The 22524-nt window shown below is 37.5% G+C and overlaps 1 protein-coding gene across 3 annotated transcripts; it reads right to left on the bottom strand.

Annotated features, from left to right (window-relative positions):
* Positions 1–168: 168 nt before the first annotated feature.
* LOC113673103 (MAP kinase-activating death domain protein) lies at positions 169–22325 on the bottom strand. Of its 3 annotated transcripts, XM_027189460.2 has the most exons (25): positions 21307–22325; positions 19014–19262; positions 18010–18090; positions 17479–17805; positions 16982–17048; positions 16473–16878; positions 15886–16160; positions 15214–15381; positions 13983–14073; positions 12948–13128; positions 12140–12250; positions 10821–10937; positions 9952–10243; positions 9054–9295; positions 8357–8537; positions 7435–7645; positions 7110–7326; positions 4448–4555; positions 3778–3942; positions 3342–3414; positions 2660–2691; positions 2211–2285; positions 2021–2090; positions 1591–1637; positions 169–1316 (listed from the first exon to the last, which is right to left on the bottom strand). In XM_027189460.2, exons 1-25 carry the CDS (start codon positions 22141–22143, stop codon positions 1239–1241), a joined length of 4701 nt encoding a protein of 1566 aa, XP_027045261.2. In that variant the 5' UTR covers positions 22144–22325; the 3' UTR covers positions 169–1238. The 3 variants fall into 3 exon arrangements, with proteins under 3 accessions (XP_027045261.2, XP_027045262.2, XP_027045263.2); XM_027189461.2 differs by lacking the exon at positions 12140–12250; XM_027189462.2 differs by lacking the exons at positions 10821–10937; positions 12140–12250.
* Between the last annotated feature and the right edge of the window lie 199 nt (positions 22326–22524).

The following is a 22524-nucleotide window of genomic DNA, read 5'->3' as shown; positions in this document are numbered from 1 at the left end:
CAGAAAGTTTCCTTCGGCAACGTTCTGAAACGCATTTTAGTAATGCACCACTTTGGGCGCGAGTTTGGGCGACGTAGAGTTCTGAAAACACATTTTACCGATGTCTCTGTTTCTTGGTGAATAAATCTGATGACTAGGGCGAAATTCTTGAATCACACTGCCACACACTTACAAAATGCTCCATTTATTAACAGATCCTTCGGTTCTGAGTACATTTAGTTTACAAGAATTCTCCTGAGCATTTTGCACTCATCATGATGAATGAACGTGGATGCGATATTTTATTCATAACTTAGCTTCATTATATTAAGTTAAATTAGATGTATTATTATCAACTTAATTCGCGCAGCTCCCTCACCTTGGCAATACTTACAATAAATAAATAGATATTTTAGTATTTGCTAAAATCCTTGTTATGCTGCTTAAACAATTATAATTGATATTGCTTAGTAATCCCCGGGTACTTAATCTTAGGGAAGAACTTCCACCTTAGAGTAGCTCCTTCCTACCCTCCCCCCTGACCCCCCCCTCCCTTAAGCAGCAACTCGGACAGTCAAAGACACATTTTTTTTAGGTAAGTTTCTAAAATTATCAGCTTTGCTTTGCTTTTAAAGGCTTCTTTGGAGGTCCGCAGAACGAGCCAAGATTGCGCAAATGTTGCTTACTTGACAACTGACATTGAGAGAAACATAGTAAGTTCGTTTTCAAAGATTCAATTAATTCAAGAGATTATAACCTGTTTAAAATCTGTTGATTATTTGCAATAATTAAAATTAAGACACTTATTGGAGAGGTCATCACACCCTTCTGAGAAGAGGCTGGAAACACTCGCCATTTGCCTCCGTTAATGTCGTCCTTATCGGATTTTCAAATAAGAGTATTTTTTCCCATTGCGGTATTTAAAATCTGTACGTCCTTGTGAATGGGGGTGGTGTACCTCTCTCTAGGCGTCGAACACTCTAGCAAATAAAACTACCAGCAGATAAAATTACAAATGCTTTGCCAAATGAATTACAAACAACAGAGGTATGGGCAAGATGATAGTCTATCTATCATATTCTACATGCAGACGGTTCACAAATCTCTGGAGAATTTCCGCGAACTTTTTTGTCTTGAAAGTAATGTAAAGGGTTATCTTCGCTGGATTTCTTAGGTATTGAAGGTACTGGGTCGAAACTAGTGTCCAGGCTGTCCTTTACAATGTTTGATACGCATGCACAACGATGTGACGTGGTTCTTCAGCCAGTGTTGTTTGAGTTACGCGATGCAGCCACATAGGAGAACAGACACAATACGGCGTAACAGATTTGATTACACTGGAACAAATTCAGACAATAGGTTTAGTATTTTTTAATAACCGAGGAATTACGTAAACTTACAGATCTATTAAACAAATGGATTAAATATTGCCGTCCATACCTGCGGCAACATGGAATCTATTTGTGTAAAAAAGGAAAAAATATTTAACGAAGACGTCATCTATTTGTCTATCCTTAAATAGATCGTAAGTAAGAACCAGTCGAAATGTAGGCGTAATTCAGCCAAATATACATGGTAAATTAGAAAGAAAAGTAATAGTTAATTACGTACCACTGGGGAACCAAATCTGTGCTGAATTGTTCCTTGAGTTGCCGGCACTAAAATACACAAGGTTAATGTTTTTATTAGAGAAAGTATCTTTCATACACGGTATAACTCCGTATAACTGCCGCGGAGAAGGAAAAATACTTCGAGATACAGGTGTCAGGGTGGGGTTTCGTGATAATTAACAATGAACAAAATGAAAATTGTTCCTCAAGGGAGACAATTTTGCGTTCGATTCAAGTCAAGGAGATTCTTCTTTACCATTATACATCGGTTTTGTTTCTCTACATACTAAAGATCAGTGCAAATTACTGAATTTTACGATTGCGAAAGCAAAGATGTATCCTAAAAAACCTCATCCATCCGGTATATTACATTCCCTCAGACAAAGCTCTCTCTAATTATGCGGTCAAACGTGACTTAGCGCATTACTCACCAAACTCCTCCAGAAGGAACACGCTTCTTTGCGTGGAACAATTCCTTATGTGGCACAGATCAATATGCACCTTAAAAAAATCAAGTAATAGAAAATACGCACCAATAAATAAGCAGAGGATCGAATGACAAAAGGAAAACGGAATTGAAGGTTATAAAAGATGCTTGAAACAAGCCAATACTCAACTTACTCGTCGTTTGACAAATTTTAAACCAATTCCTTCCAGCGTGACCTGCAGAAGACCGCTTTCGTTTGTATTAAGATCCTGTAAAATATAACAATGAATAAAACTTTAGTTACTGACTGCACTGGATTGTTGCTGGATCAGCACTCCATTCCTCATAGCTTGTAATGACGGAAGCCCTTGTAAAATATAACGCACGAAAAGTGCTGGTTTTAACCCTTTATACTCGCCTAACGTAAGTATGCATATTCTCCTCACCGTTCTCGGGCTATACATTTTCTATGGTACTGACAAATGAGGATTTGTTTGAAAGTCAAGAACTACTTCAGTTGGCGATCATTTCCGTTACTCTCATAACGTTAATGTTTGATTTAAGAGTGATACTGTAAGGAGAAATTAGCTGCTGGTCATTCTGAAGGGTTACAGGGTTAAGAGTCATCTACAAAACCACGTACCGTTACAGGGAACTCTCCTCCAAGTTGAACTCCTATAAGTTTAACAAAAAGATAAACAAATTGCTCACGATTAGTCAGCCTCCTTAATTTGAACACAAAGTACACTCACAACAATTGTAAACAGTAACAAAATAGCCTACAAAAACAGTTTTAAACAACAGCAAAATGGCAGTGCGATATGATGAGGTACTTGAACAAGGGTTTTACACAACATTGTTGTTAAAAACTTGGACATCAGCTGCAGGCGATCACACAAGACAGGGAAAGACAACACGCAAAGACACAAAGTTAGAAGCTTCATGACGATATCGCAGACGGAACACCTGTAAACAAACAACAACTAAAACAACGACAAGGGTTAATAAAATAAAACACACGAACGGCAAACAAATATTGACCCAAGCGATTGTACCAAAACACAGATCTGACTGATATTAATTTTCAGTATCAATGTTTACAGAACACTAGTTACACCTGATTTGCTAGACACATTTCCTGAAGCAACTACCGAATGGAAAAGGCTTATTTGTAAACCGTAAATATTGGAAACCACAGCCCAGGAAATAGTTGTTCACATCGTCTACGGATTACTTTGCCCATTAAGTCTAGACCAAGTTATCCTTCTTCAGCTAACTCTGGATAGCGATACACACAGAAGTACTTTTTAACCAAATCAACCGACCTGTACCCTTGTCGCTGAGTCTGTCAGCCGCTCGTTGTAAACTTTCCTTGATACAGTAATACAAAGCTTTACACTGTTGAAGGAAAAGAAGAAAAAAAGATGTCTCAAACTGTCATGTGTCACGCTATCTATCCATAAACTGCCATGTGCCACGCTATCTATCCAACTCTTGCTCAGTTACCTCGCCTTTCGTGAGCATCTTATTCAGTTTATTTGTTTTTACTTTGCCACGAATTTAATTATCAAGTTACGGGCATTAAAAAAAGGGCTAAAGGTGGCGAGGAAGCCCATGAGAAACCACTCGGCTTCCTCTGTATGTTAATCATGCTTTTGCGAAGCATTTGAAAGTCATACAAGGATAGTCACGCAAGGATAGTCGCGATACACCTCTGACAACAACAAAGCATACCCACCACACGTGACGAAAAAGCTTTACCTTCTTTGTACAAAACTTGTTTAGGATCGTCTCATCTTTTTGTCGACACCATAGGCAAAGCACTTTAGTCTTTGGGGCGTATGTGATGTTCACTAGCTTCTCGTACCACCATCTTTCCACTACAGCACCCGCGCCAGTTCTTAGAAGAATACAGTCGTCGCAAACCTAAATACAAAACAACTTGATTTGAATTCACAACAAGCAGTAACAGCCCTCTAACAAGAACCGACCGTACGCAAACCTTCCTCGTCTTTGTTCAGCCGTTTCTATCCGCGCTCGTCTTAACTAAATGTACACCTAGAAAAGGTTATAGCCACCTTGGCTAGCAGGACGCAGGAAGAACGAGTTTCACTTAAGACCAAGTATGTCGCTACATCAGTAACTGAGCAGAAGAATATCTAAAAGGTACTGCAGAAGGTCACCTGTACCCTCCACTTCTGTAATGGAAAACTTCATCACTTTTCTTGTTTTACAACAGAATAATCTGGGCGGCGCATAAATGGCCACGCACAAGTTGTACGGGGAGGAAGAAAAAAGGTCCCTCTTTTCCAGGGTCTCTGCGCGAAGACTCACTCACCGCGCACCCATTGGACCAATCAGTGAAAAGAATGTTTGGTTACATTTCTTCACACTTCAATCCAGTAAACTGATGGAAATATTCGATTCCTACCTCCATGAAGAATACATCACCATTCATCGAATCCCCTGAATGAACAACAAAGGACTGTTTTAACATCTGACGACTGCCCGCTGGCTTGAGATCGATGTCATTACCGTTCTGGCGAAAACAAAGAGAAGTGTAGAGAAAAAGTTGAATATTCATATCACTAGTTTTAATACATGGATTCCAGTTGACTGCTAAGGAGAAGAGGTGTATGACACGTAGGTAGTATACCATTGTTTATGGAAAAAAGACGCGTAACGATAGATGCGTGTACCAAAAATACCCAGCCCCTCCCCTCCCCTCCTACCCCTGCTCAGAACTCCGCAGTTCACTCATCTGAGTTTCCATAAGCCAGTCAGTAAAATTTCAAAAGGATACGTTCCTTTTCTAAACAGTCTCTAAAAATAATTGGAGTTTATTTAAGATCGGGGTTCGGTCGGAGAAAACACCTCTTCTCCTTCATCACAAAACTGCAGCTTTTTTTAAGCAAAGTGATCTGACTAGGATTAATGCTATTGAAAAAAACAAAGAGAAACATGAAACAGCAAAAGATCCAAAGTGAAGAAACATGAAGTTGTAAGTCTGAGAAATAACGCAATGAAACATAATTTGTTATCCTTAATTTACAAGGAGGATACAAACGTAACAAGATCGTTCCCTAATTAAAATGTGAAAACTTCCATTTTATGCGTTCTGTTGTACGGCGCTTGTGGAAAATGCTTTCATTTTGGCTACTTTAAAAAAAAAAAAAAAAAAAAAAAAAAAAAAGGAAACACTCTGCAAGTTTGGTCTATCTATAATTGTATCTACAGAACAGCTAAAGAAATAAATTAGTTCACAATCTCTTAGCTTGAGCCATTGAACAAAAGACGAACATCGATCAATTCGGCAACGTTCAGGTCACAACAAGTACACCGGAAAGTGATTGAAGACAACTTAAACATTACAACTCGCATACTACTGGATAAAAAACAGGAACAACTTGCACCCGGAAAAACGCAATGACTTAATAAGAAAGCTGTTAAACTTCTTTCATAGCCAAGCGAAATCAAGGAAGAGAGAAACAACACCGCTCACCTCAGAGCTGTGAAGAAGGTAAGAACCTCTGTTCAGAATCAAACTCAAACACGACCACATGACTAATCGGCTGAATCAACACCACTGGGTATTGACTTGATTATTTCTGGCCTCTTTGAAGTTAATTCAGACCAAAAACAGCTTACACACAAGATTGCTTATTCTTCACTTAACACTTTCGCTTTATCTGTATTGTTCGAATAACATTAAAAACAATAAGTCACAAACATGCTTCTGAAACAAATCCGTCTCCATAGAGATGTCATCACTAACAACTACAACAAACGTAACACTTTCCTCAGGAGAAAAAAAAAAGCATTTGGCAAATATTACTGGTAAATGGTACTCGTTTAATTTCTGCCCAAAACAAATATATTTGTCAAGCTTTTAAATTTCGTGACCATGCTAAAATTGATGAAGTACCAAAAATTCATACTGATTTAACTCGAATATTTTTTAAGGTTTTGCTGACAAAACCGTTGAACTTAATTGCTATGGCTCCTTCACGATAAGATTACTTTCCGCTTAAAAGCATTTATAGAAGTCTTGACAAAAGAATATATGAAAACTGACATGTCCCTACGAAGTTCAAAGTTCTAATCCTGTTTGGTCTAATTGAATGAGATGTGTTCACTATTTCGTTAAGTTTAGAGAATTATGTACAAAACTGAACATCTACAGAAACATTCCTGCAAGTTAACGCAAACGTTTCTTTCCTATCGTCTCGAAAACGCGATTGCTCAAGTTCTGTTTGCCTTCAGTCTCCAAGATTAAATCAGTGACACTTTTAAAAATTCACGATGTCAAGTGCCAAACACTACCTTACAGTTACTGACATAACGACAAAACTGACCAATCAGCTTCTACGAACCCGAATTTATAACAACTGATCTATTGACTCTGTTAATCACTTCCCCTCAGGTTGTCGTGAGGTCATCCAATGTCACCAGGTCAACGCCACTGATAGTTACTACTCTCAACTGGATAATCAGACTAAACGATAGACAAACTAATCTTGGCAGCATCAATAAGAAACCATCCAATAAAGAAAAAGCACCTGGCAGTTTTGATTGGCATGTCCCAACAACTACAAGACATGGACTAATAAGAGCTCAAAGAAAACTACGTGACTGGTACAAAGCGCAAAGAAAGGGTTGTAACCAAATCAAAGGTGAATTCGGTTTTATACGTTCCCTGAGTTTCTTTCACCAATCACACAGTGAGATGAAGCAAAACCGAGGCAAATTTTGATTACTTCGACATTCAACAGAGCAATTTTATCCATGAAAATCCAGGATGGCAACGCATTACTTCGCTCTATGATTGGTCCATAAAACTCGCGCCACTCTGTCAACCAATCAGATGCAAAATTTGAAAAAAGAGACTTAGGCGCTCACGTTGTTAGGGATTCAAGTTGTTATTATTTTGAGTGCCCAGTTACTCCTTATGAGTATAATTGTTTGGTTTTAAGAACTCCATCGAAATGCGCTTTCATAAAATAATCCAAGGCCAGGACTACTCAAGACTTTAACTTCCTAGTATCCTTGAATGGGCAAAATGTTATCTGTACGTAGTTATAATATGATCTTACTAAGTTGTTGATGTTATCCAATAGATCATTGACTTGTTGACTTTGTAGCAACCCAATGTGTGACTTTCCTAACAGTCTACGGACTTTTTTCTTGATGGCATCCTTGTCAACATTCAACGCAATCATAAATGCCACCAAATTATACAACATGGTCGCTAGGAGTCTGTCTTCATCTGCTTCAAGACGTTTCTTCTCTGCAGGGCCTAATGAGTTGTACCTGGTACAGAAAAAGCAGGAGCAAAAAGTAAAACAATTAAATCGATTTAAAAAATCGTCATAACTCTCTCATGTCAGCGGTAGTGCGTTTGAAGTTTTACTGATTTACCTGTCAATCATCTCGACAGGCCCCTGGTCCATTCCAACAGCGTCTCTCTCAGCAGCGACAGCATCAAGAAAAATGTTTTCCCAGAAATCCATGTTATCCCACAAAGCTGATCTCTCATTCAACAGACCTTCAAACAAGTAACGTCGCCCTGTCGTTTTCTTCCCGTCCTCACCCTCTACGGGAAAAATGTCTCCATTGTGGTAACGATAACCTGGAAACAAGAACAGGAAATATAAATAACAGACGATGTATTATCAAAAGTATGAACACGCGATGCTACTTTCAGTTAGGACTAATGGATTCCAGGAGAAATTTTTGATGAAATGTCAAAAGTGATCCGGAACTGCAGTGGAATTGCTTCTCTGAGTTCTCTGATAGGTCAAGAAAAATTGTGCCAACCTTTTAATGGTTCACTTTAAAACATAAGCTGGTTTTCCCTTGAACGTCTCCTTTCTTTTAGAATTTTGCTGAAAACATTCGCTTGCAAGTCTGGCACTCTTCCCTAAACCTTCCACATAATGAAACTGTCACTGGTGACTCTATATCCCAGGTCCCTCCTCGTATCCTCTGCTTGGAGTAAACTTGCGATGCAAAAGGACACTAGTCTAAAACGATCTCAGATGCTTTTGCCCCATTGTAAGGTCGCCCTACCACCTATGCAAGACCGTCCACTGAAACAAAACAAAGTCGCCCTCACCTTACCAATTCGCCCCACCTTTGTCAATTTACCCCCAAAAGTTCCAACTCGTCTCCTTACAGAAAAACACATTCCCTTCTAATAGAAAAACCTCAATTTTTTAGGTTTCCCCAAACAGTTACTGTACTTTCACAAATAAATCAGATCACCGAATGTTTAAATGAGCATGATAACACGAAATGGACCAGGTGAACGAGGAATCATTTGTATCTCAACAGAAGTTACCTTTGTTTAAATTGCTTTTCCTCAGCAAGGGACTCGTGGGGATAGAAGACGAAACCTGACTTAGACGGTCAAAAGAATTGCGGCGTGCTAAACTGTTTTGTAACTTCATGTGAGCTAACGCTGGGCTCTTGCATCTGTCAGCTTGTCTCAGTCTATCTTCTCTGTTAGCTCTTGCAATATCCTAACAAAATTTCAATGTTTACACAATAATTAACACAATAATTTAAGGTAACGATTTCTACCCCCCCCCCCCCAGCATACTGGGACTATCAGCGTCCATGGTAGCATTCAAACCCTTCGGTGTATCCACTCGAATTTTCAATTGTATCAAAAGTGATCCGGGATTTCATTGGTTCGCTTTACTTCGCCGTGTGATTGGCCCAGAAAATTTAGCACCAATCTCTTAACCAATCGAGTGCAAAACTAAAAACCAACCTTGACTGGGTCGCCCGCGTTTTCCCGCGCTTTAGACAGTTTACTTGTTTTTACTTGGAGTTCTTATTGGCTCTTAAGGGTCTTTTCCTTTCTTCGGATTGGCCGAGACTAAATCGAAAAGCGCTCTAGGGGTGTAAAACCTTAGGTACGCGATTTTTCAAATGAAAACCACTGAACAGTGATGTTATGCGTTGATGCTCATTTTCAACATTTCAGACCAAACCCAGGTGCATGATCTTTCATCAAGGCTGTCTTACTGTACCTGTATCTTACTGGGGTCAATGGATCTGCTCCTCCAGGCTTTATCCTTCAACTCCTTTCCTTGTCTATTTACCAGTGCAGCTACGTCACTGTTTGAGCGGATGAGCTCAGGAGGTTCCTTCGATTTTTCCCTGCTGTGTGAACCTGATGACATTATTGTTTCAATCTCGCTGTTTGCATCACTCATTTCACCGTGACCACTGTCTTTGTCGCTTTTGCCATTTAACATGGCATGCCTCTTGCCTACGAACATTGGAAATATCACATTTAAAGCTAACAAGTTGAACCCTGTCGTAAAAGCCGAGAATCTCTCAAAGAACTAGGCTTATAGAGATGTTTCGAGTCATATTTTTGCGCTACGCAAAACGGCTTTCAACTTTAAGGAGGTTTTGAAATAGAAGTTCAATAAGATTGGGTAATATGCTTGAGACAAAGCTTATTCACGAGGGTGAAATGATGACTGAAGATAGAAAAGACTAATTGAACAGGGATTATCTGTGACGAAGTGGGAAAATTTAGGCATCCACCGTAAGGAAACTCATTTGAGGGGCAAAGATTAACCATTGGGATAGAAACCATAGCTCTTTTAACTTCACACAGTTGACAGTTTCTGCTTAAATTATTCCAATGACTGTCCTATCAAAACTCCAAACCTGAACCATCCTCAATCAGACGAACAAAGATTGAGAAAACATTTTACATTACGCGCAGGAATTAAAATCCAGAGTTGCAATAGTTTTTTTGTACTTGGCTCTATGATTGGTAAAGAAATCTCTCTCTACCCCTTCAACCAATCAGATGCAAAGCTACAACCAATCGTGACTTAACCACACGCGTCTTCCCGCGCTTTAGGTAGTTTGCTGGTTTTCACTTTGAGATTTGAATGGCTCCTTACTAACCTGTTTCAGCAACCCATGACTGTACAGCGGACATATCCTGTGAATGGTCTGACAGGTTCGAGATACTATCACAATTAGAGATGACTGACAGTTCATCATCATCACGAAGTCTCGCTAATTTCTCTGTTTGTTCCTTGATGTCTCGCCCAAAGTAATGAGTGTGCGCTACTTCAAGATACTGATAGGCAGACGCCAGGCCTCCTATCCCATGGTTCTCGACGCTTACTTCAAAGCCATGCACAGCAGCCCTAAGCACTTCTAACATCCCCTTGTAGACACTGCGAGAAATTCTCTAAAATAAAAGATACTAATTCAGTCAGAGGAATGAATACTTGCTTGCGGGGTTCCTTGCCCAAATAACTACAAGTTGAAGCATACAGAACAGAGCAAACATTCACAGAGATCCCTTCTAAAGGCTTTAGAAGTGAAATGACATGATGGCAAAGGAGCATGCACGATATTTAATGAAGTATTTTAACATCCCCGAGAGTCATTCGTGCTGCACAATATTCCACAGCTTAAATGAATGAGTAAAACTTATCAGTGTTGAATCAAACAAAAAAGTTTCAAATTAAAAGATAAAATATATGATATGTAGTAAAGAGTTCTTGAAGATCAAAGAATGGTATGACGTAAATTCACTGAGAGGGGTTTTAAGGAATGTGGAAAGGATATTTAAGAATGGTTTAAGATTCTAAAAAAAAACCTCTGTCTAACAATTTGCCAGCAGTAGATTTATTCAGAATAATGTATGATTCATTTCTTTTTTACTAGCTTTAGTTTAGCAGTATTGCGATGGTTTTGTGGATTTCAAGAATCTTTAAACTTTAAGTTACCATGGTGACCGAGTAGGGAGAATGGTCACCTACCTTAGCTTCAGGGACTGGGGGCTGGGTCAAGTCAGCCCCAGTTCCCCAAGTGGAAGAAGAAGCAGAGGGTGCAGACCATCCGAAAGAGAGTGAGGACAAGGTATTCCACCAGAGAGGCTGAAGCATATGGTGAAGAGCCAGCTTAGTAAACAACATGCGTACACAGAACAAAGATGGCCACAGTACAGAAACACATGCAAAAGTTATAACTAAGGTGCAGAATGATGAATCTAAAATTTAGATTTATTGTTAGAAGTAAATCTTTTATTTGATGTGTCCACCATTCTACACCAAAAGATGGAAAAAAATTGTTTACTTTTTCTGTTTGAATTTAATGTTGTCTTCTTTTTAAAGTAACTTTATGTTATCATCATGTGATGATAAACAACAATTACTTTTGGATTATCTTTCATGAAAATCAAACTTTTATTATATGAAATTTGTTTCCATTTGCTTTGGCCAGTTTTTTAATTTGACACAAAACACACAATTTGTTGATATATACTTTAAACAGATACTAATGTACAGACCCCACAAAAATGATAAAACAAACAGAAAACAGCAAAGGCCAAGAAAGATGCCAAACCAAACAAGAGTAAAAAAAAGAACAACAAGGAAGAAGCAAACCAACATAAAAGAACATTGAGTTTCAAGCATTAGTAAAACATGGAAAGAATCCCAAAAGAATGATAACATCATTGCATGTATTAGACAAAAAAAAGATCATAGTTAAAAATTACACTAGTTACAGTTTTACTCTGATATTTTTTAGAGACACTGCAAACTTCCATTTTCATTCAACATCTTTGTCCCAAAAGTAAACAATGAATTAATGAATGCGACTGTGAAAACAAATGTTATGGAGGTTTTTCCTCAAAGATGATCACAATGTTACTCTCTATAAAGAAAAGAATTAATGTCAAGTATGTGAAATCAGAAAAATGTGTTCAAAGTTGGTTGAATGATTTATTTAAGTCAATGAGCTTGGCGCACAAAGGAAATTGTCCATCAATGTCTGGATTTTAAAGCAACTAAACATGCTTTGGTGGAGAGACAGAGGTAATGAATTCCCTTTGTAAATTCTTCCCAAACATCCCTCTCAGATAAAGAAGCTAATCAAGTTTATGATAATTTCATGTTTCACTTTCAAATTCAGTCAGCCATTTGACCACTTATCAACAATAATGGAAGTTTACAGTATTCCATAGGTTACAGAATGCATTAACTTAATGATCTTAACAGGCATGTATTTAACTTTTTAAATTAAACAGATTTAACATGAGACTAAGCATTTAAGCAGAGAGAAGAGTGTTACTAACAACAGCATTAGCATCTTGTTTTGAGTCTAGATCCGTCTTAGAAGAAGTAAGCTCACTATGTCCCTGTGCATACTGCGTCAGGATTGAGGGAGGAATTATATTACTGATGAGCTGTTCAATGAGAAAATGTTACAGTCACACAGAAACAAGCAACATACATTTGTAACATTCAAAATAAAATAATTGCCATTTATTATAAAACAAACTGTGCAGTCAAAGTTAAAACAATGGACTGCAGCCCCACCAAATCAAAAATAATAATTACAATAAAAAATTATGAAAATTTGTTCTGTGAAACCCCTGCAAAGCGAAATTCTTACAGAAAGGAACACTCAGCCATTGTCTTTGTCAAACAGAAAAATGACTATAACAACAGTAAAGCAGCATGTCACTGAAAAAGCTGTCTACAACCTTTACAAGGTTAGGATCTTATGTGACGGTTAATCCACTAAAAAAAGTTAGTCTTAGGTCTTGCTAAGTCTTATGTGACTCAAGTACCAGAAAGTAAAAAATAATAAAATATTCACACACAAAACTTTAAAATGCTTTTGAAAATACTAACTGTCTGATTTTTATGACATTTCAAACTTTGATTTCTCTCTCTTTTTTTTTTATCTTGAATCAGTGGTGCCTGGGAGTGTGCACCTAGAATGTCTTTTATTGATTTAAGAATTAAATATTGGAGAAAGTTGTTCCTTTTTATCCAATATTCTTTACCCTTAAGCCATGATTCACATCCAGTAACTGCCACTCAAAAGTATACTCCTGTGCTGGAAATAGAATCTTCAGAATAACTGTGCAAACTTACCATGTCATCCACTGCATCTGTAGTCTGGTCAGCAGATGGAGCACTGTAAAGACGATTAGCAACAACAGTCCTGAGAGATTCATCCATCATCAGCCTGCGAAGTTTCTTGGATGCCAGCCAGCCGACACCATCACCTTTCACTACAACACGCACAACTTCCTTCAAGAACTGTTGATTTTCGCTAAAAGAAACATTTGAAGAAGATGTAGGTTGAGTACTTCCTAAAACTTCATAACAAATGTAAGGTTCACATGATTGTTTTATCTTTTTAAACACTCTCCTTCTCTTTCACTTTCTCAGTTGATCCTTAGTTCTAAGAAGAAGGTTTGCATGTTGATGATGATACATTTAAACATTGCATTCCCCATATTAATATGCGCCAAGGTGCTCAACAGTACTTTGATGGGGACTTCGGCCACACTGCATTGAGTAGTTTACAATTTTGAAAGTAAATTTCACAGGTACCACCAATTGTGGACATTTTGAATACAATGCCACACCAAGAACTACATGGGTTCTTTAATATTACCAGCTAACTAGCACAGAGAAGATGCAGGGGACAAGATCATCAGCTTAAAATCTTTATCCAAGAAGGCTAGAACATCTAACTATTTACAGATGTCATAGCAAAAGCAGCACATTCTCCAGAGTGATTTAAGACTCTGAGTGTTGATTTAGTTTGGGGCTGTAACCCCCAACCTCTTGCATGGCAGTCTGGTGTTCAGCAACCCAAGCTAATCAGGTGGCGGTTTTTGGAACAGTAGTTGATTGTGTATTGTGTGTATATTGTGATCATCAGTTTAGTGATGCTAGTAAAAGGGTTAGTCATTAGGAGAGTAGGTTTCACTCATGTGATCAATAAATTATTAACTCTGATGATGGCTTACACAGACATAAACCAATCACTGACTACCCTCCCCTCAATCAAACCACCCTATCACCTCCCTTCTGAACAAAATTAACACTTTTAATATTTTTCTGGAGAATGAAAATGAACAAAAGAATGATATAAATTCATTAAAACAACAAGGTCACCTCTGCAGTTGCTTTTCTGTAGATGTTTGCTTTGTCAGATTGGGTCGTCCTTGTAATCTTTCACCAGGTATGGGTGGTTTTGACCTCATTCCTTGTTTGAATATACAATTTGAAATAATTAGCTCATAGACTTGAGGGAGATTGTCTACACAAGAGGTTTGTATAGGTTTGCAGCTTTTAATATCCATGCACTTTTGAGTCATCATCACATCCTATTTGCCCAAAACTTTTAAATCATGCACATTGACTAGACATACATTGCTATTACCAATTTTCAATGGTTAAAGTTTGAGCTATTTCTCAGTTTCTAGAAGAGAAGGTTGAGCCAAACCACATTGATGTTTGTTTCTGTTTTGATTCTCAGGCCTCAGCTGAGCTTGCTGCAGGTCTACAGTTGTCAAGGAAACATCAATGACATTGAAAATTGTTAGCAATAATTGGTAACACCAGTTGGGAGTGGGAGAGGAAAAATTTCCACCAATTCTTCCCCTCAGGATTCTTGCCCTTGTATACAGCTATCTCCAAACCAATCGATTCAATGCTTTTGGTTCAGTTATGAACAGAAAATATATTCTCTGCAGCATACCTGTGTGTGGCTCATGTCAAAAGTGTAACAAGAACTAGCCCCTCCTTCACCCTATCAAAAATTTACAATTTTCTGCTTGCAATGGGTTGATAGAGTGTCCTAACCCTTCCAGCCCAAAGATCTCATAAGTAATTCTCCTTACTGTCTGCCATACAGCTGTCATGATTTTAGTTTGGAGAACTTGGTATTGAATCCATTAATAATTCCATAATTTATATTTTTCTTTATTCCCATTGCTAATCTGCTTAATTTTTTTTTTAAGGATATGGTAAGGAAAAATTATTATGTCATGGTCACTCACGAGAGTTAAAGGCTTATAGAACTTGAAAGTAGTTTTAGTTTGGAGATGTAAAACCAAATTAAAATGAAGTACAGACAGCAGTAAGTTAACTTTTCCTGTTAGGCTTTTGGTCATTTGTGCACTGATCATTGAATCAGATCTAAAAACATATATACATACACATATATTTCTAGAGCACCTATGTTGTAATTACAAATTGGAAGAGAGTGAGCAACATTAAATGTACTGGTAAATTCTCCTGATCATGTTTGGAAATTGGTATCAATCAAATATAATGCTAAATTTTTCTTTCCTAGTGATGTGCACAATTCTTTGTGGTTTTTATTTTCATTCTTATCATTTACCTGGGAAAGGAAAGAAAGGTTTTTCTTCCTGTAAAGAGGACTTGTTGGGCAGCAAAGGATATGGAGGAACTCTCTTAGCAAAGCCATTTACTGCAGGTTTTTCTGAATTCTCCTGTTGAGTTGGTTTGGTCACATTGATTGTGGATTTTTTAAAACTGTTCCACAGACCTGAGAGATTTAAAGGAAAATGTACAGTGGAGGTTCAATAAATGCCTGATGAAATATCAAACATCCATTACAGTAATAACAGTTAATTGGTAATTTTTATTCAACTCCCTAAAGTCATTAGCATGTAACTTCTCCCTGTAGTATCCATACATCATCCAGCAAACAGGTAATGAGAATGCTAACTCTCATCAGCTAGAAGTTGTTATCTTGATCTAACACCAAATTCTTGTCACTAATTTACAAGGACATGCATAGCAGCTAGAGGGGAGAATATACAATCTGATCTTGCTTCACCCCTGAAGCAAACATTAGGGTCATGAGAATGAAGGAAATGTTTGCCAACTGCTCTTGATTGATTGATGCTCTTGATTGTTCTACAAATATTCTCCTTTTGAATTTCATAGTAAATTGATAAAAGTATAGTAGTATAGAGAATTTGCATGCTAATCCTAGAGTGTAAAGGGTTAAGTTAAATTAAGTTATTTGTATACATTTGTGTCTTACCCAGTACAGCTTCAGTACTGTTGGTGAACATACTCTGTTTCTCAGTGGGAGACATAGTATTTGTGGATGACCCAGATGGTGAAGACGCTCCAGATACAAAAGTGCTTTCACTTTCTGCATCTGAAGTCAACTTTTTCCTGGTTCCTTTTGGAGTGGGAGGGTTTGATACAGAATACATCAAGTCGTCACTGTCTTCATCTTGCACTGAACATGAATCACCACTGCTCATGGAACAAGCTGCAGAGTCTGTGGCGGTTGAGTCAGACCGATCAGTCCTACAAAAAGAAACAAAAACATTTCCGTGCATGTACACCCAGTTAATTTATAACCAAGGTTTGCCTTCTGGCACCTTGTAGTACAGGCAGGAGAGAATTCAACAAAAACAGTCAAACATCACCCCAAATTTTCTGAAGATGAGTGACAGTTTTCTCCTGGCCTGCAGGTAGCTGATGCTAGTCTAGGCTGGCCATTTGTCAATGAAATCAGTGGGAGGTGTAGATTTCTTTCTTTCTCTCACAATCACAGCAAATTGTTTGACAACATTTTTTTCAGGATATCTATGCATTTATTTCCACTTAAGTATTTACCTTGTGCTATCCTCTGATACCTTCTTGTGCATAAGCATGGTCTCAACCATAGCCGGAGTGCCTGGCAAAGCAAAAGATGCTTGTAAGTCTGGCACTGGTGACGATGCCCTCATAGGGGCAAAAGGGGGAGCATGAGAACCAGTGGGTGTGGAACCATTAATTTCTCCACTAATCATCCTCTGCACAAGATCTCCGACAGAACTGTGGCAACTGCTGCTGTCATCATCCTCATCGTTGTTTGGTGTGGCTTCTTCTTCATCAAAAATCAAACTAGGTTCATAGTCAACATCAATCCATGGTTCCATGTAGATCTTTGAATCTGAGTCAAACACTTGATAAACAACAGGTTCTAGGTCTCTAGAGAACCATTTGGCTTTGTCTCCAATGATCTGGGGGTCATAGATGCCTGAAAAATGCAATTAAAGATTGGTCAATTGTAATAACATTTTTCTCAATCAGAGATGTATCATTACCTGAGTAGGTCAGTGGGTAAAAAAAAACATGTTTACCTTTTAGAATCTTCAAAAAGACTGTGTTTGATGGATAAACCAGCCACTCTCCATAATACTCTAGAGACTAAAACAAGAAACTATATCAGATAAATACTTTTGGATACTAACTCAAAAGAATAAGCCAAGAAATTGTTATTATAACTTTTTTAAAGTCAAAATGAAAGCCAAGCAAAGAAATGGTTCTTTTAGATGCACTGCAGTTTAGGCAATTGCAGAATATAAGCATATAATAAAATTTAGGCTAAACAGGCTAAATACATGGAAACTTCATTTAGCCTGCAAAGAAAAATCAAACAAAGAGATGGTTCACATCCCATTGAATCACGGTGAATTCCTTGCTTGATTTTTATCTGCAGGTCAAACACTATTTCTTTCACTACAAATTTGTAAAATAGAAGGTATCAGAGAAAGACATTCTCTTACTACAACTTCAAAATTAAACCACAATTATATTGTTTCTTTGAAATACCACTTCCCTCTACTGATCATTTCACCTGAGTTTCAGCAAGTCTTTCCACAAACTCTGACAGTTCTGGTCTTGATCTTAAGAAAGGTCCTCTCTGGAGTGCCACAACAGGTCGTGAAAACAGCCGTAGAGTCCTTGTGTGCTCTTTAATACCCCCAAGAATGTTTGGTGCTGTAAAGAAATTCACCATGGCAACTCTGACAGCAGTGTCTACAGCATCCACATCATTTCCATAGACAAATTGCACTGAGGTGGCTTTGATGCTATCTGGGGAAAGAGGTCCATGATCCTCCAGGTGAGCAGAATGGTTCAGATTTGTAACTGTCTGAGGAGGCATACTGAGGGCTTGAAGAGCCTGATGTAAAAAAGTTAGAATGTGGTAAATAGTGCTGCTAGAGGGGGTATTAAAAACAGGTATTTTAGATGTTTGAATTGAAGTTTATGATGATATTACTTTAACATAACATATATATAAAACATATCTACAAAATGCGTAAAAAGGATGTGATTTGTAATAACTGAAAATAAAAGAATCATTAGTACAAATTGTGACACTAACCAACTTCAATCTCTTGATTAGCACTGTGCCTTCAGGTTGTGGCAATGGAGGAAGTTCATCAGCAGTCAAGGGAACTGTTATCTGTTGATACACAAAATAAAAGTTACTACTCCTAGAACATGAAACTATGATACAATATCCTAACCCTCTGACCCCTAAGAGAGACCAACACCTAAACACCCTCAGTTACACATTAAGGTCACAAGAATAAAAGAAGAGATTACCAACTAATGTAGCTCCTCACTGTAAAACAAATTTCCTTGCCAGCACCATAGGAAATGCATAGAGAACACTTATGGAGAATATGTGCATGGATTTCAAGGTGTAAAGGGTTAAATAAAGTGTTGAGTGTATCATAAAATATGTGACAACTGCTAGAAAGTAAGACTGTAATGACTGAAAATGTAATTAGCATTTGAAATATAATCACACAGATAAGAGAACGTTGAGAGAGTATTAGCAAGGAGATCCATATTTGTTCAAAATTTGTATGTTATCTATTTTTTCACAAATAATGATATTAGCTGAGTACATTTCCCCCTCCTTTTGAAGAAATTGGGAGGAGAAGACATCTACAAATCAAATTTGGTAAAGGAAACAAAAGTAAAAAAACCAAAGCCTGTCCCATACCTCTCCAGATATAAAAAAGAGCCACCCCTTTATCCTAATTTTGCACTTGGAAAGGAGCTGCCATGAGTGACCACAACAGGATTCCTCTAACAATATCATACAATATCAAGGAGACAAGTGACAAGAAAATAGGAAAACATCAATTGGGAGATTACTAGTTGATTCAATATCAAATTCTCAGACCCAACATCATGATAACTTTATGGCTGACTGTAAGGAGAATTACTAATGAGGTATTGGGAGTGAAAGGGTAAATTTAATGTGATTGTTTGATCAACCAGACAATTATCGATTGAGGTTAAAAATTTAAATAGTGCCTTCCAAAAGTCCACACAACAAAACAGTCTATATTCTCTGGAATTCATTTCACAAACCTTATTTGAATCCAAATCAACCACCCAGACATCACTTGGCATCTGAAATCCTTCTGACTTGTATCGAAAGAAACTTGCTGGTACACCAATCACAAAAGGTGTTGGGGCAAGTAGCAGTTGTTCTGCACTGTTCATGCATGTTGGCAGTAAAGGAATGATGGGGAACATGTACTCCAGTGGATAAAGGAGGGATGTCAGTGCTATGACACTCATGGTCAAAGCATTGTAATCTCTGGATTGGATCACAACCTGAAAATTAATTGAAAAATAAATTTGAAAAAATTGCAGGAAACAAAACAGTGGGTCAAGCTTAAATGCAAAAAGCCTAATCTAAGTTTATAATTAACCCTATGACCAAGGCAGAATATCTCCTTACAATATCACTACAATACCAAGCAGACAATTGATGAGAATAAAGAAAAATATCAATTTGGGGATAACAAGTCAATCCAATACCAAATTCTCTGAACTAACATTTTATGAATTATAAAGTAGAAAGTAGAGAGAATAACTAATGAGATCTTGGAAATGAAAGGGTTAAAGAGAAGTGGGACGAGCAAACCTCAATCAAGCTGAATGCTTATGATCAAAATCTGTTGGCGTTTCAAAATTGACTTTTGCAGAAAATCTATTGTTATCAACTTTAAATAGATAATCAGGGAAGGGTAAAGCTTGCCTGTCACAGCATAATAATTTTCTTTAAATATAAACTACTAAGCCAAAATCAATTTTCATAACAAGAAGGACGTTGAAAAATTTCTGCCTCAAGAATAGGATATTAGTATTCAAAACTTTATCACAACTATATCACCAGGTTTTTAATACTGGGACAGACTTATAATTAGAACTAGATTGAAAGAGACAATACTGGAGAAGAGAAACATCTTATTATAAGAAATCAATACATTTCAGTGATCCAGTTCAAGGCTTAATATGAAGTAACTATACTGGAATCCAGGTTGTAAACAATATAAAACTACACAATGGATCTCAATGTGAGACATGTACAAAGAATTATTTTTTCATATGTTGATTTAATAATGATTTTTGCAGAATTTGAATTTAAATGTATAGGGCTTCTAGAACAGAGCTTTGTGAGCACTGAATTGTAGGCTGAACCACATAAATGTTGCAAGTCTTAATTTATAAATCAAACCAGATCAAAATAACTAAAAGGAGGAGTTGCGATATCACATACTTCCATTTCCATGATTAATCATTCCTAATATCAGAAAAGAAAAATTAATTTGAACATCTAGGTAAAAATATATAGATAATTGACAAAAAAAAAGGGATATCAAAGGTTTCTTCTTTGCACAGACTAAATATAATTTACATTGTGTACCTGTAGTACTAACTAGTAATATTTCTCTGTAAACAGAGGTTTATGTCAAAATGTATTGCACCAAAAAATTTGTCAGGAATTTTTCCTCTGAATAATCAACCTAAAGATATTAATTGTGTAGTATTAATGCATCTTCGACTTAAAACAATTCTATAAAATCTCAAGTGTTATAAAAAATACGATACCACAGTTCAAAATTTTTGGTGCTGTCTGAATAAATGCAATTTCTCTGGAGAGCAGAGCACCCTTAACACATAAAATAATTAGTAAATCATCAAAATGGGCAGTGCAAAGGATTGCAAATTTTATCAATAACACTCTTAAATCCACTCTATGCAAATTAGACTCTAAACAAACACGTTTGGTAAAATAATCGCTAACGTGGGCATTTTTGCAGTCACTGAGGTTCTCCGTTTACTTTTTGAAGCAAACAACGGAGTCACACAAGTCATTTAAGCCAGTAGGATCAATTTATTCAAAATGTAAACAAACACAGCTTATGAACGAGCTTTCACGTATAAAACAAAACTTTCACGAAAAGACAAGTAAAAGTCCTATTTCTGAATGGGAAAATTATCCAAATAATTTTTTGCAGTAAGTAGTAGATATCGAAAAATAAAATCTCGTAGCGCTGCGATCAAAAGGTGTTAGAAATATTGATACGTGAACCAACGAAGAAAAACAAATTAATTACTGAGACTTACTGAGAGAAAAAGAAAACTGCTTCATAATTTTTCTTTTGAAAAATTTCCTTTGAGAACGAGAAAAATACTTCTAATTAACATTAAGTTGTTTTCTTTGGGTATATACTTCACTTCTATGAAACCATAGAAAGAGAATGAGGATTTTACGCTGGTAAACTTTTCGTTACACCTGCGTCTTAATCCTGATCGATCGACAACTGTTTGTTTTGACTTTGTTCAAGGTTTACGAACTTCAGGGACTTACCTTGTGTTCGAGTAAAATACACGTTAACACTTTCAAACATGTCTCCACTCCAAGAAGTTCCAGGGGAATGTGAATGGGGAAGTCTACGAGCGAAAATCGGTTCGATTCTGGCATTGCAAAGGTCAAAGGAGAATAAATCTCAGGCGAATGAAGTTGAACCTCAACACGAGTTTTCCCGGGAACGGGTGCTTGTGCAAGAAACAAGCGTTGAATCCACGTCTCCACTTCATCCATATCTCGAGCCAAATGACTTGCTTTTTGGTCCTCTGTACAAGTAAAAACAGGCCAGCTATTTAACCCCGGTATGATGTTGTCGTTCTTGTCACATTTGCCGTTAATTCCAGTTCTCGAGTCGATCATTTTTCGAAGGAAAAACAGGCACTCCCTAAATGTTGGGAAGAACGGATAATGTGAAACGATGCACAGAGATGTGAGACTCATGCAAAAATTCCGCCTGTTGTAGGTGCTTCGAGACCTTTTCCGAACTGTTAGCGTAGTCTCTTTGCAATCGCTTCGCTCCTTGTTGTCAAAATTCGAACAAGGACGAAAAACATTGACACAAATCCCATAGCGGACCTTGCCAGAGTCTTTCTCAGTCAATGTAAACGCAAACGAGTTCGCCTCGCGGAGAGAAAATTTCTTCGACACTGTACTGCAACCCTCCGGCTGGCAGAAGAAAACCACGTCTCCAGGTAAGGGAAAATCTTTATGGTCCTTTTGTGGAAAGCGACGTAAAAGTTCCGGCGTTTGTGTTGAGTCGATGGTCGGTTTGCGTACACCGACAACAACAAGATAATCTATCAGTCTTGTCTGCATGGCATGCGAACTTGAGCTCATCGTTGTTGGTTATTTAAGTCTCGAATAAGACTTCATCATGCACAATATCCTCATAATGGAAATTTCCACGGGCAGTTACATCCAAATTCATTCAGACGGATATTTTGAACGCATAAATATCGTGTGTCAAAGCAACCAGGCGTGATCGATAGTATCCTCGATTTGCTCACGCGTGATAACGCGATACTTCGCATGTTGTGACGTCATGATCATCAAGTGAATAAATATTTCATTTTTCATCCGCTTTTTCTTTGCGGATAACGCGCAACACCTTGAAATGACACGAATTTATGCTAGTTTTCTTGTATTCAGTAAAAAATTCTGAGACGCAATTCCCGACAAAATATAGAGGGGAAAGAAATTCAAGTGTGATATTATTCG

The sequence above is a fragment of the Pocillopora damicornis genome, chromosome 10 (assembly GCF_964200805.1).
Source record: "Pocillopora damicornis chromosome 10, jaPocDami1.2, whole genome shotgun sequence".
Taxonomy (NCBI): Eukaryota; Metazoa; Cnidaria; class Anthozoa; order Scleractinia; family Pocilloporidae; genus Pocillopora; species Pocillopora damicornis.
Note: the sequence above shows the minus strand (reverse complement) of the source record. Positions and strands in the feature narration are given on the sequence as shown.

Bases quoted from the DNA above. Each gene is read 5' to 3' on its own strand.
- LOC113673103 (XM_027189460.2), bottom strand. From the start codon at position 22,143: ATGAGCTCAAGTTCGCATGCCATGCAGACAAGACTGATAGATTATCTT. The intron at 15,382-15,885 runs GTAAGACACAAA...TAAATCTCTCAG, and splicing joins CAGTACTGAAGCTGTACTGG to GTCTGTGGAACAGTTTTAAA. The intron at 3,943-4,447 runs GTAGGAATCGAA...TTTTGTATTTAG, and splicing joins GTGATGTATTCTTCATGGAG to GTTTGCGACGACTGTATTCT.